Source organism: Macrosteles quadrilineatus, unplaced genomic scaffold (assembly GCF_028750875.1).
Source record: "Macrosteles quadrilineatus isolate MER2022 unplaced genomic scaffold, UCM_ALF_1.0 Scaffold_2__2_contigs__length_208266976, whole genome shotgun sequence".
Lineage (NCBI taxonomy): Eukaryota > Metazoa > Arthropoda > Insecta > Hemiptera > Cicadellidae > Macrosteles > Macrosteles quadrilineatus.
In genome coordinates this window covers 147,724,253-147,744,082 of record NW_026542595.1, presented here as the reverse complement: position 1 = coordinate 147,744,082, position 19,830 = coordinate 147,724,253, and the positions used below count along the sequence as shown (strand labels likewise).

General features: G+C 34.2%; 1 protein-coding gene across 1 annotated transcript in view; it reads left to right on the top strand.

The window, feature by feature from the left end:
- The first annotated feature begins 784 nt into the window (after window positions 1-784).
- Window positions 785-19,830, top strand: part of LOC128985015 (homeobox protein unc-42-like) — a 43,402-nt gene continuing 24,356 nt past the window's right edge. The window contains exons 1-4 of the mRNA XM_054404388.1: window positions 785-905; window positions 1,713-2,078; window positions 14,054-14,193; window positions 16,688-16,795. Of these exons, the coding sequence (XP_054260363.1) occupies window positions 785-905; window positions 1,713-2,078; window positions 14,054-14,193; window positions 16,688-16,795 (735 nt within the window). The remainder of the gene's footprint in view (window positions 906-1,712; window positions 2,079-14,053; window positions 14,194-16,687; window positions 16,796-19,830) is intronic.

Genomic DNA, 19,830 nt, shown 5'->3' with positions numbered 1-19,830 from the left:
TCTGGTTTGAATATGGTTAGGCTATATGTTGTTATTGATAGTAATTTTAATGATATTAGTTCTACAAATAATTTTTAATAATTAAGATTTGTTAGGTATTTTACTAGCACTTTTTACTTCGTCTAACATAATTTAAATAAAGAAGAGTAATAACACTCTCTTAGTGATACAAGGTATGTTCTGGAATTTAAAATTTAACCAATTATCTAAAAATATCATAAACTAGTTTTAACTTATATCATGCACAGTTATTTTATGATTAATACCTACCTACTACTTAGACAAGCTTTTTCGTAATACAATACCTCAACTGTGATAGTATGCTACATAAAGTGTACCTAAAATAAAGATCAGTTTAAACATTTACATGGTTTAACTTTTATCAAGTGATATTTTGAAAAAAAGTCTGAGCCACAACAATATTTAAATGCTTTAAATAATTGCTTTAGATAAAAACACGTGTAAAATCTTCAAACATAATACTACTAACTGTCGAAGGGACCTACAAATACATATAAATGCTATACAAAGATCGGTCACAGTATAATAATGCACTGAAAACTCACCCTTCACTGCTACACTTGACTCGCTATACCTTGGCTGCATCTCGGTCCACCATCTCTGGAAAAAATGAGAATAATCGTCTCGACGACTTTAATTAAACACTTAGAATACCTGAGTCACGTGACCAGGTCAAATTGCAATCTAGGGCAAATAAAAGCAAACAATTTGACAAGAAAGTAAAATGAATGAAACCTTCCCTTAAAAAGAAAACAGAAGACACATGACTGCTGGCCGTCGCGAGGTGGCGCCATCTTGGATGGAGACGGCGTGTCGTCATGGCAACCACCCTCTCGCGGACCAATCACAGAGCGCCTCGCACCCTCGCCCGCCGCCGCGGTCGCGTATGATTGGTGCAAATGAAAACTGATCCGGGATCGGTTTTTTCCGCCCACCCCGCGAAGGCTTGTTTAGAGGCTCAATTCTCGGAGTAACTTCGTTAGTCACTTTTCGTTTGCCGGTGCCTGACGCATTAACTAAGTACCAGTTTCGTCTAGGCTGCTGCTAAACTCATTTCGCTTATTTTATTAACTCCGGTTACCTAACACCTCGCGCCAATACTACAATTTAATAATCGTCACTTTTTTATTGATTCGACGCAAATCTAGTAAGACTGTTTTTGAAGACTTTTTCCTCGGACTGTGTCGCCGGTGTGGCGTTTCTCTAACGAAGTCATCTCGAGTTCTGTGTTGTGACTGGAATTCTTTATGTGCTCACTTTTGGACAGACCAACCATGGTAATTATTAGTGTGTCAAGACTTTAACCTAGTTCTAGAGTTTTTTGTCAAATTGTGTACATTGAAGGACTGTGAACTCTTGTTATTCGTCATAGATTTCAAGATACTATCCTTGTTACAGAGTGAATAGTTTTTACATTTCTTGCATTGTTTTCGTCCTCATTGTTTACATTAGATTATAGAACAGGCCTTAGAAATAATATACATTTAGATACATGATAATCAAAAGATTAAAACCATGTCACTACTTTACTTTAGTTTGAGGTTAAAATAATAACTGTTGGCTGCTTTTTTGAATTGACAGAAAACTAGAAGTTATCTTCATAAAGACATTTTAGTTAAAGTGAGGGAATAACCCTAAGAGACTCTCTGTAGAGGCTTTCCCGTGTTGAGCCAGTATCTCTGTTCCCTCAGTCGCCAAGTTGGATTTCAAGGTGTCCAGCTGTTCCGGAGGTGGGACGGGTCCAGAGCCCACCACCTCCACGGCGTCAACCGCCGCCAACGACGCCCAACAGTTCAACATCTTTCCCGCCATATTCTCCCGCCAGTTGAACTTCCACCATCAAAGTCCCCACGGCGGGAAGCTTATGGATGAGCTGAGGCCGAACCTCGGTCTTCTGGGCCTGGTGGACGACCACTCGCACTTCCATCATCACCACCACGACAAGAAGCCCGCCAAGACGGAGGCGCCGGACTTTGCCGCACTGTACGCTCTGCCTACAGGACTAGATGGTCAACAACACACTCCTCCTAGGTCCTCTCAGCTACCGGACCACACAGGTTAGTAATAAACATTGAGTTGTAAAGGTACATAAATGTAATTGGTGTTTCCAGTGTGGTGGATAGACAAAGAGGTAACCTAGACGATTAATTATCTATAAAATGTCACTGTAGTATACCACTAGGGCGCAGTTGGTAGTTGTTATAAGTCCACTATGGATAACCTAGTAAAATTCATCAAAGATCTTTTGTTATTTGGTCAGACTCTGAGGTTGAATTTCAACAGCTAAAAATGAAGTAAAAAAACATTGGTCACTCACAAGAAAAAATATTTATTTATTTACCTATTTCATAATTCGAAAAAGCTTATTCCAGTGGTTGGCACACAAACAGTACTTCGTTTATATGGTTTATTTAAGCAAAACTCAATCATACCTAAACATTATAATCCAAACGTGTTAAATATAAAAATACCCCCGCTGCAGCAAGCCTGCCGACTAAGCGAATTTCCATTTGCCTGGATTGATTTTAAATTCATCTATTAAATAACATTTAAGTTTAACGAGTACCTAGGTTAGCTGCTACAGGTGCTTGATGTGAAATCTGTGTGTGCATACCATTAATTTGAGACCTCAATTATGAAAATCAGTAGGGTAGAAGAGCCAAACGAACTCGGGAAAACCCAAATTTAACTCTCGTAAGAAATACACGGGGAGACAATTTTGTTTATGGTTATGCCGAGTGGCAATGTCGATAAATATATGCCGATACTTGGTGTGAAGTCTGTGCGTGCACACCTTCAATTCGAGGCCTCAATCATGAAAATCGGTCCTGTAGAAGAGCCAAACTTACTCGGAAAAGAAAAACCAAAATTAACTCCCTTAAGAAATACATGGGGAGAAAATTTTGTTTACGTATAAGCCGAGTGAGACTGTAGATAAATATATGCCGATGCTTGATGTGAAATCTGTGCGTGCACACATTCAATTCGGAACCTTAATCATGAAAATCGGTCGGATAGAAGAGCCAAACGAACTCGGAAAAGAAAAACCCAATCTTTTAATATATAAGATTTTTGTGGGCGAAGCCACGACGGGGTTGCTAGTAAACTATAAGTACAAAATCCAGATAAACTCAAACATATGTGGCAGTGAGAACTGGATGTATGTTGGTAAATACCCCCACAAAAAGCAAGAAATAGTATATTTCATCCCTAGGGTGTAAAGTGGCTCTTTTCGACTGGAGTTCAAGTTTCACTGAAAATGAGCCAGGCTTGAAAAGACACTTTCTGCCCATGTGATGAACTATATTTTTCGTCATATTACCTCATTAGTTAACAAACTAAGAAAGAAAATGAAAATAATTTTCATGTAAAGGCAACCTCTCAAAGCGAATTCAGTTTGTTTTCAATTCTCTGCCAATGTAAATAAGCAGCCGTTTAAAAAAAGTTATTCAATAATTTAGGAAATTACGATTGTGTTACTTTACTATAGATGTGTTGAACTTTTGGGGGAAAATGCAACAAAAATCTTAAAACCAATCTAATAATTAATCGATATATTATTTTGATTAATGCGAATGCTTATAATCGAAATTTACAACTGTTTACAAACCTGGCATTTACAGTACTCCTTAGGGACTATAAAGGCTTTTACGCCCAAGGGAGTAAAAATGCTACTTTAGACCCGCAACCACAGAAAACATACTACATGTTTTCTGTGCCGCAACGCACGTATTAAAAACGGCTGTTTTTGCTGCAGTATGACGTTAATATTATTAAATTTTATATTTGTCTTGCTTAACAGATTATTCTAACCTTTTAAATAATACTATTGCCTATGGCATATCTATAAGACTTTATAATCCCCTCCTTAAACACACCTATCTAACATATACCCTAGAATTCAACACTCATAGTAGGTTGTTATCATGACTAATATTGTATGAAAGGTTTGCCTAAATGAAGAAGTAAGTGGTTATGGTTAAATCTGTCAAGATGGGATGTATTTTAATAATTAACTGTACATAGCCATCAATTTCAGATGTGGATCCCATTTAATAGCGGTAAAACGTGGGTTACTAGCTGTTACCCGGCAACTGTTTTGTAGGTTTGAATAATCACATGTTGTATTACTCATGATTTGAAATAGTGCCACAATGTTTCCACAAAGTGCAGCACAGAAAACTATTTTACTTTTGAATAAGTCCAAATATATTAAACCCCAATCGCAGCACACCTATGCACTAAACAACGTTTAAATTCTCCAATGTCAAGTAAACATAAAAACCTTTATCAAAATATTATAAACAATAAAAGGAATGGCGATGCCTTAATGTCAGATATTTTCTGGATGGCAACGACTTAATATTTTTATCTTAGGTTCTATACCCACACAATCTAACATCAATTATTAAGTGAATAATAATCGTGCGTGCTATCTCAGGTATTCAAATGCCTCTCAATTTGTCATTAATCCACCACATTACTGTCTATTTATTTATTCATTTTACGGTTACACCATTTTTACAGGGTTGACATGCTGATATTGATACAATTACAATATAGAAAGATTGAGATTAAAGAACCAAAAGTAATAATGAATGCAAGTGCATAATTACTTACTGTCATTAAAGAAGGAACTCCAATAATAATAATAGTAATGCGAAACTTAAATCCACCGAAGCTGTGCAACCTTACCTCTTACCTAATACCTGGATAACCTGTTGCTCGAAATCGATCAAAACTGCAACTTGTAATAAAATAATGAAGAACATAAAAACATAAACAGCAAAACCTCAATTATAGAGTCACTCTAAAGTAATTTCTATGACTGATTATAGAAATGTGAAAAATATTATGTTGTAAAAAATTATAAAAGTAATCTACGGTATAATATTTAACTATAGATCCGTTCTCATACTGCTTTGGTTATCTCTTATGTACTGTAGGCACGTGCCCTCTATGAGAACGTAGATGTGAACCACACACTGTAAAGTGAGCTTTTCAGACCTCGTAGCAAGCTAAATCCCTCTCTTGACGCCAACCACGTACTAACTTTTGCATTGTTAAACTATTTTTACGATTTGTTCTGTTTTAGGCGTGTTTAAATTAGGTAAAAAAAGCTAAACCATCAATAGAAAAAAATTGTAAACTATTTAGTCACCTCAATTGCAGTCAACAGTCAGATGCGCAAGTAATTAACAGTTAGATTGTAAACATCAAGATCCAGCCTTAACATTAAAGGCCCGTCGTGCAAATATGTTGTGTCCATCGATCTCAATAACAACAGTTAAAAAAATCGATAGCCTTGCTATATGTTATTCTAACGGGTACTGTTTGCTTCCGGTACTGTCAAAATACGAGTACGGTATGCCTGCGTGTGATGTCAAATACGGGTATTGTTTGATTACGGTAACTGATAAATACGGGTACTTTTGGTAAACCTATATTTTTGGATATTGGATTATTTCAGTAAGTAGATCTGAGAAAATATGTTCAAAACCATCGATTCAAGATATAAAAACCACTAGAGAATGGTGAGATCTGTACCCAGGTCTGAAACACAACAGTTTTGCAATATAAACACTATATCAGATATGCGTCCCACTATTCTACTATCTAAGTGATAATGCCGCAACCCCTAGGTCTAGCCTGAAGTAATGTAATAAACAATCCCAGGCTCGTGCCTAGCGTCCTTAGGACAAAAAAAACTATTCTACTACGATATCTTTGATATCTAATTACTTAAATACCAGTTTAAAGTTGTGGATTAAATTCGCACAGTAAACCCGTTAAACTTAACGGTACACCATTAATTATCACTTTGCATTGTTACTGAGAGGGATGTCATCGAAACTGTAAACATCTAAGAAAGTATGTTTTGCATTTATATTGAAATCTGGCTTTGTTCAACAATAAACGGTATTTTTATCTAGCCCTGCCTCATCTAGAGAGCAGTGTAAGATTTGTGAAATACAATTTGACAGTAATTTTAATGAAGAATGGACTACATTGTAATAATGTATGACATCCTTGTATAAAGTTATAGTTGTATAAGAGAACAACCCGTCCTTGAACCAAATAATCAAACAGTGCGAGTATAGAGTAAGTATCGGTTGCTAATATTATCGGTACAAAAGATTTGAATTTAATCCCTTTTTTATGTGAAAGTAAAATATTTTCCTTTATAATAAAACACAGCTTATTTTTATCTTGCTCAAAATCAGCTACTAACGATTGATCTTGTTTTGATATACAGTAGCTATGTTTTGATTAGTAATACGTTATTCAAGTTCCTAAGATTAACGGAAAAACTTTTCTATCTAAAAATGCGCACTAGGTAAATGCTAGTATTCGATAAAAATTAGTCGATATAGTAATTTGTGCAATAAGCGTTGAAACGGCAAGCAGTTTGGGAACAGTTTACGTTTTCCAAGACAACCTCGTATGGTTATTACTGCACGAAACACTATAGTAACATTTATTTCTCTCAAATATTCAGTGGTCAGTCATCGCCCGAGTTTCATTATCATGAAAATGTATTCTTTCACTACGTAACACAATACAAATTATCTTCTTTCTACTAACGTCCACAATAAACAAGCGACAATGTTTATTTGGCCAAGTAACGTGGAGCGACAAGTTTATTATGTGTAGACACTTTGAAATGCAGATGCGACGCTTGCTATGGAAATGGCTGCATAAGAAGTGGGACAACCTCATAAACCTAATGAGATCCCAGCATTGAGACGGTCTCAGGTCTCATAATCAGGTTCAGTATTCAAATGAGATTCACGAGGGCTAATGAGATTTTCATCTCCAACACCTTGATGTCTGGGCCATTCACAGATCCCATTCATGGAGTTGTACTACGGTCATTCAGGCGGATCGTTGACGTAGGTGACGTGTTTGAGTGTGGTTTATTGTTTGAGTGGTTTTTAATTAACTTTTTTCCAAGGTGTGATTAGTTGTGGAGTTCATTGAGGGTTGATGTAAAATCTGTTGCAGCAACGTATTTCTTTGGTGTTTCTATTGTTACATGACCAAAGTTGGATAGGGATGAATCCTATGTGTATCTCAACTTAAAAGCGAATGAATGAATTTTGAATACGTAGTGTTGGGTAGTTGAGTAAAAAGTAACATCAGCTAAGTCAAGGTATGTTTGGAACTGTCTGCAATTTGCATCAAAAATATTTTCAATATACAAATTTATGAAATTCATAAATTGGGATTTGTTGTTTAAATATTTAGGCTAAAACTCAGCATGGACCTTTTTCTCACTAAACCCATTATTAAAATACATTTTGAACAATTTTCGACTCAAAATCCCTAGAAAATGAAAAAATAATTGAATTTTTGAAGAAAAACAACACTATTGCTATTGCTTTTATATCTGCCTACACTACTATATTTTATACGATCATAGTTCCATAGTGTCCAGATGTATTTAGTAAGCACGCCTGTAAAATCTTCTACTGACTATAGATTTCTGCACACACGAAAATAAATTGTGAAATTTTAGAGAAATATTGAAGTTAACAAAATCTGCTTGCTGCTTAAGCATTTCAGAGGACACTGATGTAATAATGGGTTATATTAGTTACATTAGTTTAAATTTCTTATACAGTATACGAATTTGTTTACATTAAAACTATTAGGTAGCTAAGGCATCAAAATTTATTTTCGATTAAATATATCACATACTGTCTTGTCATTATAACAAATAGTTCATAACGATAAAGCCTCTCAACGACTTCGTATTTAAGGTGGGATTATTGAAGGTAATTATTAAAATAGGGAAATATTTGGTCATCCACATACTGTAGTTCCGGTTTAACGCGATTTTTACTTTTTGGACTTCATTAGGAGGGGATAACTAAATATTGATTATAAATAAGAACCATTCTTTAGCAATCAAGAGTAATCAACTTACGTATTTTAAAACCATTTTAGTGATGTACAAGACCAACTTACAAATGTGAAAATGCGTATAACACGAGGAACACAACCCTTAAGCAGGCATTTCAATGCACATTCCTTATTTGAAAACGAACGTTTAAGATTTTCAACTGCAAAGTCAATTGTGCCAGCGACTTAAGGTTACCATTTTAATCATGTCAAAATGGGTGCCTTGCAGTAAACTGTTAAGTTTAATGTTTCTATCAACTAAAATAATATGGATACCTAATAGAGGAATTGGCCTTTTTCCACAATCTCCAAAAAGGTCATTTAACTGCATTGATAGGACATATACCAAAGTCAATGTTTGAACTAGCAGGTGTATTCAGTGCCAAGATTGCCCTGTATAAGCGGGGTTGCGCGTGCGGTGGTTGTAGGTTTCCGATGGTCCACCACCAATTTCCTGCCAACCCCGCAGCCAAAACTATCATCCCGCCTCTATCATTGGCATCGGTTTTATCACTAGGATTAGTTGGCAAACCGAAATATGCTGTGGTGTTTGGAATGTACGGGTGATTTATGTTACTAATGGAGACATTGTAAACATACAAGACTGAAAATCCCTAATATGCAATGTTTTGAATTTATACAATTTGGGAAAAGAGGAAAAACATAATACACATAGGGATGTAGCAACGGCAAATTTACTCTATGCTAGAATAAATTTAATATAAAAAATATAGTTTCTCTCGACTTTTTGCTCTCTAGTATAATTACACCGCACATTTTAGATAAAAGAAGTAAAATTGTAAAACTTCGAACGTTAACTTATCAGCGGTTAAGTCTAATTTGATTGATTATGCAATTAGTGGTTGGTTTAGGTACCATTAACTAATATTTCGCTGTATCACAATCAGTGGCAGTGAGAGGTTATAAACGAAAACATTACCTCCCTTAAAGTGATTGTTATTGATTAAAAACGGTCCTAGGTAAATTGTGTACGCAACTCGCGTGATAAGCCTTTAAGCCACTAGGTAAGCATTACAATTGCATGTGTATTTACAATGGTGCTTGTCAAATGTTTAGTGCATTTTCAATCATTATTATGTTAACTCTTAAATATATTAATCTTGAGGTGTACTGTTTCGTATGTGCTTTCTTTACATTAATTTAAACACATGTTGTTTGTTATTTGACAATGACAATTGGTCTTGAGGGTCTGAAGGACAGTAAAGAGATTTTGAATTACAAATGCTTTATGAATTATACATATGCACAATCCCAGGTACGACGCGATGGTATATCAATAAATGCGATTGTTTATTTGTGATCTAACCACTAATTCAAAACACTAAAACTAGTAGAAATCTTTTTTCGTAAGAGTGCAAATGTTGAGGTAGTACACTTACAACTGTAACACCCCATTAAATTGAGGGTTTTATAAATTAAAATACCAATTACTTTACACCTAAAGTAAAAAGAAACATTTACAAATATTTTGCGCCGGACACGGAGATGACCTGTTACATCGATCAAACACTTCTAAAACTATTTTGGTTGTTGAGCGACAAAAGGGCCGTCGAGACTATAATAGGGGCGAGCGGCTCTCGTGTTAGATGAGGCGAATGTATAATTAATTCACCAGGGGATGATGGCAGGGTGAGGGGAGGGGGGAGGTCTTGGCGCCTCGGGTGAACATCTGTCATCTCGTCAAACAAGTGAACACTGAACACTTGTAGTGTTGTAATGATGTCATTTGGTCTCAACAATCTGTCTGACTGAGATTGAAGAGTGACACTTATAAAAGTCTTAAATATGGTTGGAAGTGTTAAAACACTGAAAATATCTATATATGTTTATGGATAACAAAGGTTGGTAGTGTTACAGCTATGAATGTGTTAATATGTTTATGGCTGAGATTACTTTGGAAATGTAACAATCCTGGAAGTCTTTGTAAATAAAAGTTGGAAGCGTTTCAACCCAGACAGTTTTGACGTTTTGGCTGGGATCAGTTTAAAGTGTAACTCAAATAGATAGATTGACAAGAAAGGTTGGAAGTATTAGCATGCTGAAAGTCTCCATATTTATGGCTGGAATTGGTTTTTTGGAGTAATACTCTTGGAAGTCTTGGCAAGAAACGATATGTGTTACAACCACAAGAGTACCTATGGATCCGAGATTGATTTAAATGTTTAAAACCACTAGTTTTTTTTTTTAAGAAGTGTTGGACGTGTTACAATCTTGAAATTCTTCAATCGCTCTTGTCTTGAAAAAGTTGGTTACACAACACGAATAGTTTCCACATCACTATGCAAGTTTTAAGTGTTACAATTCTGAAAGCATTCACGTGGTTGTAAATCACCCACCGTGTTATAAAGGTTGGAAGTGTTAAAATATCGAATTTCTCCATATGCCTGTGACTTAGAAGAATGCTGAGATAGGTTAGAAATGTTGGTATCCAGAAAGTCTTATAATGTTTTATATGCTATATTTTGTTTTGGAGTTGCACAATAAATCATTGTGGATGTTGCGTCAGCTATTCTAAACGCATCTCCTTCGTTAACGAAGGAAATTAACGACCATTAAGTTCGTTTGTTTAAGAAAATTGACGAGGACTTGTAAATACCAAAGATTTTAACCATTGCATCCTTTAAACTCAAGTTGAAATAAAATTATCTCACTATATAGCCAAACACATTTTTAAATAACTGAGTTAATCAAAGCTACGAACTTATTTTTTTCTAAATTAATATATATAAAAAAACTAAAAGATTCCACATCCTTTGAGATTAACGCACACCGTTCCCTTTTCCCTCTCAAAACTGTCTACTTGTTTCAAACACAACAGACCACAAAGAATCAAACAGCTCTCGACTTTAATCCACCAATTTGGAGACAAAATCACAAAATCAGCTGCCTTTGTTAGGGAAGCTCAAAGCAACAATAGGCGGTATTTAAAAGGGGTCGGGGCAGGTGAACCAGGGTAGTAATTAGCCCACAATGGGACCCCCACTCTATTATAGTGACATAATGCTCGCCCTTGTATGGATTATATCTTTCATGAAATAACATTTAGCCTCCCCCCTCACCCCCGCTTGTCGAGAGTTTGTGACATCCTGGTGTGTGTTTGTGTGAGTACAGTGATGTGAGTGTGTGTGTGCGGACAAATTGATATTTCCAACAACCCCTCCCCCCTTTGGTTGACAGGTGTCATGTTTGAGCTGGTGCAGATGGTTTCCACATTTGATGGACTGTAGGGATAGTTGGTACTAACAGATTGTCAGGGTGATAATCAATACGAAATTGTTTAGTTATATTTTTGAGATATTATTAGTTAAGTATTATGAAATAAGATCTATGAAAGCTGGGAGATCTTTTTGTATTCGAACGAGCATTTTTAAATGTTGATGCTATAAAACATACTTAATTCAAAAATCTAATATTTTTTAACATTTAAATACATGTCATTGCCAAGTCAATTACAAAGTTGACTGTTTTTGATGGTTATTACATATTGGCACTATTTTGTAGTTGTTCAGAAAAACGTTTTCAAACGCGAATTCTTATAAAAATATACTCCCTCACATCGGATTGAAGTGAAATGGCACACTAGTAAGACCTTTAAGTATATTAAAGACAGTAGAGTATACTTGCCATAACAAAGGAGTTTTGACGTTGGAGATAGCGTAACAAGTTCACATTGTATAGAAAGATTGCCTAAATCCATTGCTATAAAAATAATTCCCAAAGCGAAAACGCTAACCTTACTGGACTAGAAAAAAAACTTCATTATAAGCTCATTAGATGATAAAACATAATTCCCGACAAAAAAAAAACAGAAAAAAAACTTAATATAACATTAACAGTTGACCGTTTCGAATTGTTTAATTAAAGTATGATTGCGAGACTTATATAATTATGCAAGTTTAAAGTTGGAAGTATACCTTATGAATTTAAACTTTACATTTCTATGCATGAAATATTGATGTTGCATTACAATATAAATACAATTATTAGTATGCATTTCTATTGAGGAGCTGGCTTTAATATTTAATCGAAAGTAATCATTTTAAGGCAGGACTCAAAAGTTTAAGTAAAAGTAGATTCAAGGATTGTCACAACGAAAATCTCTAAATCTACATACACAACGATCGAGGGCTTTTTATTATACATAGGATATTACATATTATTATTGTTATTTTTCCAACAAGACTGTCGTATATTTTTAGCTATATTGAGCAAGATGTTATTTGGGTTTGCTTTGCATGGACCAACTCAACTACTAACAGATACCAACAGTTATTAGTTGTTAAAGATTTAATCTTTTCAATTTTAAGAACATTGAACATTTTAGTCATTAAATTTGTTGGTCTTGAAACTGTACGTAAACTAAGGCTAGCTTTCATTCGAACAACAAAGATTGTGTTCAAGAATAAAAAAGCATATAAGTTAAAATGAGCTGTATCGAATAATTGAGATAGAGTAAATATGTATTTCAATTTCCATCGAATAAATTATCTTTTATATTTTTAAGATACACTATCCTTAAGTAAACCAACACCTTATGGGAAAAGTAATGTCTCTTATGTGGTAGTATTAACTATCATAATATGCAGAAGAAAAATAGAGAAAATGTCAGTTTAATGGTAGGACGCTATTGTAAACTCGATCCACTACAGTTCTAAATAACTACTGGATACAACTAGTCCTATATTAGTATCATACGGTTATGCTATTTTACACCCAATTTTGTCAATAGTATTGTAATTTCTGTGCAAAGTCAGGAAGACCGATTTTAGAAAAATATTTCGACATATTTTCTTAAATGGATAAAATATGTGTGTTTGATTACTAGCTGCACAAATATGAAAACAAAGAAATCAACGCCTGAAAATAATTACAAAATGGTAATGGTAAACAAAAACTACGACGAGTATTACTTTGACAACATGAAGCAACGGTAATCCAATAAAATATAATGTATTGTTTGTGCGTCGGACTGCATTATTTGCGGAATGGTATGGTAATCAATGTTTAGTGAGTTTATAATTAGATCAGTTTCACATGAGAGGTAATGCTTGTTCGGTTTAAATATGGAAATATCCTTTGTCCACTAATGTTACTCCATTAAATATCGAATAGATTCTCTTAGTGTTCCAACGGAGTCCACTTGTTTGTCTCATGACCTAATTAGGTTTATAACAAATCATGTTTCCATAATTAGAAGAAAAACTTTATTTATTGTACCCAATATGTGATTTCACATCATTTTGGTAACATTTGCCCCAATTGCTTAATTTTACAGCTGAAAAAAGAAAATTGTTATCAAATGTTCGCTGGATGTGTTTTTAAAACATTCGCACTAATTTATTTTTAATGACAAAAAGTACTAGCATTGACTTCGTTTTAAGCGTATTGACTTCTCATCCAATGTCAAAAACTTAAGCTTGTCTTAGTAAGCTTGGTAAATTTTTGAGCAATGTTTATCATTTCAGGACATTTACGGTGCATTATATTATTACCGGTATTTTCTATTCTGACGTTATATTAGAACAGTCGATTAGAGACTGTTAGTTCGGATCAGTCGTATTTAATTGTATAGTTTATACTTAAACTAATTTGTAGTACATACATCTTGCTATTTTCATCAAAAGCAGGTAAATCTACGAGTTTCATGTTTAATAGCATTTAGCGTCATTCCAGCTAATAATCCTAAATAATGAACTGATATATACAGTACAACTTTTTTTAAATACAGTTTCATAACATAATTTCATCAATTTCAACCTGAAGAGAGAAAATTAATTTTAATGTTGTAATTGTTTAGTAAACGTATTAAATTAATCTTGAGTAATCCACTAATGTCTTACTTTTGAATCCCGAAATACTAACACAACCATCAAGCCCTGGCAATCTGTTTCGCACCTAAATTAAACTTTTTACTCATAGCCTTTATAGTATGTGAAATTGTTAATATCTCCAGTAAAAGATAGGAAGATTTCTTTAGTCAGAATCAAAAGAGCCACACCACATAATCTGGTAAAAAGCATGGATATCTTTAATGCAGTTCACTTTGTTTAAACCTGGCTTGTTATTCTCTTTGGCCTGCGGAAAGGCTAATTATGAAGTTTTTCAGGTGCGGAAGGAGCTTTTAAGAAGCTGAAAAACGAGCCTTTGGTTGTCGGGGGTGGACCTTCCCCTAGCGTACAACACACCCCCACCACTGCTAGTTGTCCAACCCCCGCCCGGCGACGGCATCGTACCACCTTCACACAGGTGAGGAAAATAATTATAGGGGTAGTTTTGGTTACCCGTAGTATTTAAAAGTCAGAATTCACCAAAGTAAAACTTTTAATACCTCTTTGTAAATATTAAGCTTCAAAATTTAATTAGTTGTTACAATTTCTAACGGACCATTGTAACACAATTAAATGTTTCCTAACAAAATACAAAAGTGCCTTTGATTCTAATTCTATCGGCTCTATACGCAACTCATCACGCCTTTATAATACTCATTCAGACAATACAATGCCGATGCAATTGGCAATATAGAAAAATATGACTATGCCATTACTGAAATTGAGAAAAAAAAATATTTATAGTTTTTAACTACGCTCCATTTGAGGTGATTTAGCATTATCTATTAAATTTGTTTGCCAAATACTAACAAGAACGCTTATTATCGCGGACAGTCACACAGATTATAAAATTCTCGTGGTTTATTTTCACTATTTTAACAAACTATTTTGAATATTTTAACAACATTTCAAAAATAGTTTCTTCACTGGATACCTTTATTAAACAGCTATATAGCGATTAAAATATATCTTGTTCCTCTACTGTAAGTAGCCCAAGAATTATTTCCAAATAAAAACAGAACAAAATATATAAATTAGATAATTATGCAAAACGTGTTACAAATAAACAAATAAAGCGTATAGCACTTATTAATTCAACTTAAATATTCAAAGTTGAGAGCAAGCGAGAAAGAAAAGAAATTTGAAGATACGCAAACTTAAGTTCGAATTAGTTTGATTTACGATTTTGGTAGTCTAAGTCTAAATGACAGATTTTAAAGTTTTAAGTTTCAATATCATGCTTACTATTCTACACAACAAATAAATATATAAGAATGTTAAGCCTATTAATAAAAAAAAAAAAAAAAACCTACCGTCATTTTTAATTTAGCATGCTATTCTAGTTTCATAATCGTAAGATTAACTAAAAAGATAATACAGGGTGGCACAAAAATAACTGATCATTTTTGAACAAATGTCAATCAGCCGTTGTTTGTGTAGAATTTTAATTGTTGTATTAAACAGCAATATTTGGGTAATCATGGATCGTTGATCAGTACAACACCGTGCCTTTTGTATTGAAGCCCATTTTAGTTATAAGTAACATTATAAGTAAATGCAGCAGGTTTTCACCTTCAATCAGCTGAAAGAGTCTTTGACAAAACATCAGACTTATAGTCCAGTCTAACTAAGAAAAATCACCCTTAAACCTGGGCAAAACTTTACAAGTGATTGAAGTGGTATTCAACTCAGAAAAGGTTGCTTTACAACATAGGCCTACCCAAAATCTGACAAAATCCAACCATGGGAAATTATAAAAAAATCAAATTTTAAATAGGAATTTTGGCTGTCAGGTTTTCAAAATAAATGGTCCAATTAAGAAAAAGCCACCATTTTAAATTGTATTTTTAGTCACTTTCTCACGGTTGGATTACTTCTTATTTTGGATATGTTGTAAAGCAACATTCGTTGATTCGAATACCACTTCAATCGTTTAACAAAGCAGTTTTTCCAGGTCAAATCAGAACTTTACTAGACTATTTATCTACGGTCACCTTGATTGAGCTAATGTGCAACAACCAGTTCGTAGGGGTGCAATTTTCAAATCGTCTTGTAAAATACGATGTAAACTGGTCCTAGCAACCTAAAGCAACAGAACGCTTTTTTGCCGATCTTTTTGGACTTTGGAGAACAGACTCCCGAACTCTTGTGATGTTATCATCTGTACACAGAGACTTTAACCTCCCCGGAGGTTTATTCTTGAGAACAGATACCTTGGTTCTTAAATAAAACACCCACCTATAGATAGTATTCCTATAGGATACCACACTGTGATGACGGACGTTGAAACGATTTCAAAATAACCGCTGAGCTGCAATTTATTTATTTATTTGACGGTAACAACCATTTACAATAATATGCTACTCCATATCTATAAAATGCTAACAAAACAATAGTATGAAAAATTTGATGGCTAACATTGGTGTGGTGCATTAAACATCATGACATATTTTGAAAATAGATAATATAATAAATGTATGTACAGTGTTATAGTACATGCTTAACTATACAAAAGATAGATATTTGCTTAATGGCTACAATATGAAAATTTAACATAGTGATGATTGCAATACATTTAATAAGACAGACAAAATAATTGAGAATTGACTACAATGACATTAATAACATAGCCATAGTGATACATGTACAGTAATACAATCACAGACTAGTTATTTTCAAATAGGCTTCAATGCAAAAGGCACGAAGTTGTACTGTCCAATGATCCGTGATTACTCAAATGGCATGACATTTGTTGTCGTTTTATACAACAATGAAAATACTACAGCTAACATCAGATGATTGACATTTTTTATGGTTCTTTATTCATGGACCACACATTATAGTTATACAGTATGTACTAATATAAGAACACTCCGTCCAAGTCTAGACATGATTCTTGTGGTTGTGTACAGGAACAGTTAGCAGAGCTAGAGGCCGCCTTTGCCAAGTCCCACTACCCCGACATCTACTGTAGAGAGGAACTGGCGAGGACTACCAAGCTCAATGAGGCGCGGATACAGGTAAAGTGACTATCATTTACTTGGGAAAGTAAAATTGCATAACATTAAGCTTTCTTTTTGTGCCAGTTGATTGTTGTATGATAAAATCTCCACGACTTTTAAACGGTAAAAACCTTAATATGCTCGATTGTCTCAATGCATGCCGTATAAACAGTGTATACACCCATGGAAAGTGCGCCTCCAACGAAGGACGGGTACTCTGCTAGTATAGTATATGGAGAAAGTATTGTTTTCGTCTAAATTTTCGAGTTTGAGTTATGAGTGGATATATCCATTTAGGGTCCCCCTGAACCCAAAAAAGTGGTTTTCAAAGTGATGTCTGTGTGTGTACAGAGCTAGAGACAACAGCTGTAGTCAGATTTTTTCACTTTTTTTGAAACTTAGATTTTTAATGTTGGGTTTTCCATAAAAATCAATAAAATAATGGAAAAATCGGATTTTCTCAAAAATGGCCCGAGTAATATAGTAAAATTAAGTATGTTGTAGTGTTGTAGCCCTATAAATTCTGACCATGGTTCAAAAGTTACTGTAAATTATGTTTTCCCCCCAAAAATAGGAGCAAAACTTATTTCAAAAAACCCGGTTTTGATTGAAATTAGTACAATGTGATAATCCTTATAATTCTTAACAACATAGTGCAACCTCCCCATTGCTGTAAAAGTTATTGTGGCTTATGTTATTTTCCCATAAAACCCCATAAAAAACAGAAAAAAGGATGAAAACACTTATTTAAATTTGTCTGTTATTGTCATTATAATTCTAAACAAAATAGTGCAATCCCACATTCCTGTAAAATTTATGGTTCAAAAGCTAACGAAACTTTTGTGATTCTACCTATCAAATATCATAATTAGTTACTCTTATCGCTTACCCATGATAAAGGTTATTGACAAGTTATTGGGAGAAAGTACGTGTCAGATTGCTGATACCAATTATTTTACTTTAAAATATAATCTTTAATTTTTTATTGTAACAATACTTTACTTCACTGATTCGTAAAACGTGAGTGTATTTAAAGTTTAGGCATTCAAAGTAGTGCTAGAGTTTAAAAACTCAATTTTAAGGTAACAGTATTTAATTCATTTAGAATTTAGAATCTACCATCCAATAAATATGTTAGAGATATCAAGGTAGTTTGAAGCGTGTTAATGTTGAACACACACATATCTAGTGCAGTGACAAGGTTTTTAGATTTTAGGGGAATAGTTCGGCATTTTACATCAATGAATTTAACAAAACCATGCTAATTAAAATTATCATACAATTATACAGGCATGAAGCGGGATTGATTTTTAAAAAGGAATTTTAATGTATCACTTATGTAATATTTTGTTCAAGAATTTAACTGTACAATTTAGTATGGTTTAGCGAATTTCCCATATAGGGAATACGCTATTACCGTGGTACACATGGCGTTAGCATGATAACTCGAGCAAAATTGGTCCGATTTTGATGAAATTTTGTATAAACGAGTAAACCTACGTCATTTATTCGAACGAGTTCGTGAACCAGCATGATCGGACTACGGGATCCCGTTTTTGACCCTGAAATTTAGCAAATTCATTTTAAACCATTATGTAGAGCTTAAAAACAAATAATTTATTAAATTGAAGTGTTTCTATGCAACATGTGTTGAAAAAAATTGGAAAATGCTGTTGCAGCAAACCTAAGTGCTCGTTAAACTAATGCTATTTAAATGGGGAATACATGTGACATTTTTAAGGAGACATTTTAATGTAAATCCAATCAGGCAAATGGAAATTCACTTAGCCTCTAGGTTTGCTGTGGTGGGAAAAGTTAAAATTTATTCTATATTTCAAGGTGTGTCTTTCATTGTTTATTGTATGTTAGACACGCGTATAGGCGCAATATTTGTTCAATAGTTACCTAATCAAAATTTTAAATCATATATCACTAGGTCGGTACTTCAGATTTGTGTTAAAACGCACATCTATGTACAGTGACAGTGATTTTCAACCTCTCACCCGGCTCCACTCAATAAGTGAGTCTCATTTTGAAGTTATCGCTCTCACAATCTGAGAGACACGAGATTACAGGACCTAACTTAGATGACGTCTCGACGCCGGCGACGCCAGCGCCCCTACAGGCTTAAACTCAATTACGCGTCTTCATGCCAACTGTCGTCCCCGAGCCCCCCCCTCCATAAACCCCCCTCCATTTGTAGGATACGGAGCGGGAATTGGAGACCACCCCCTGTCCTCCCCATCTTGAATTTAACAGACAAGAGAAATTTAACGTATCGCCCGTGCTGATGGGATTATTGCAAGTGTTCGATTATTTTTCCCATTCGGAATTGTTTCAGTTTTTGTAAGATGGAGCTTCTTCGTTCTTAACTTGATTTCCAAGCTACATCGTCTCTCGGGCTTTTGTTTCGGATAAAAGTAAACCTATGTTGTTGGATATTTTAAGACATCGTGTGAAATTCTCTATACACTATTTATAGGACACAGCAATAAATTATTTTTTACGTAAAAATAAATGGAATTCATTTTGTTACACATTTTATTCAGTAAAAAAATGTTAGTTTGGTATATCTAAACCAAACTGTTTATACTTAACATATAAACGATGTTATAGTTTAATTCCGAAAAAAATGCGAAAGCTTCAATTAATACAATAGATTAAACATGCATGACGCAATTATCGTACTTTGCAAATCAACATAATTGTGTATCTTAATAAAATATTAGTATCGCAAAAAATATGGTATTATTTTATTAAATATTAGCGTATTTCACATATAGGGCATAATAATAATATAATATGAGCTATTTTACCGTAGGTCTCATTGTAAGATCTAGACCCGGGACCGATTTACTTTTTCGTTTTGAGGTCCCCAGAGGCCAAAAACACAATCCGGTCAAATTTATATAAATGCATATACAGTATATATGTATCAGTTAGCACGATAACTTGATGATCCGTTTTTTATGAAATTTGGCACAAACGTGTAAACCTAAGATTATTTGAACGAGTTCGCAAACCAGCATAATTGGACTATGGGAACGGGGTTA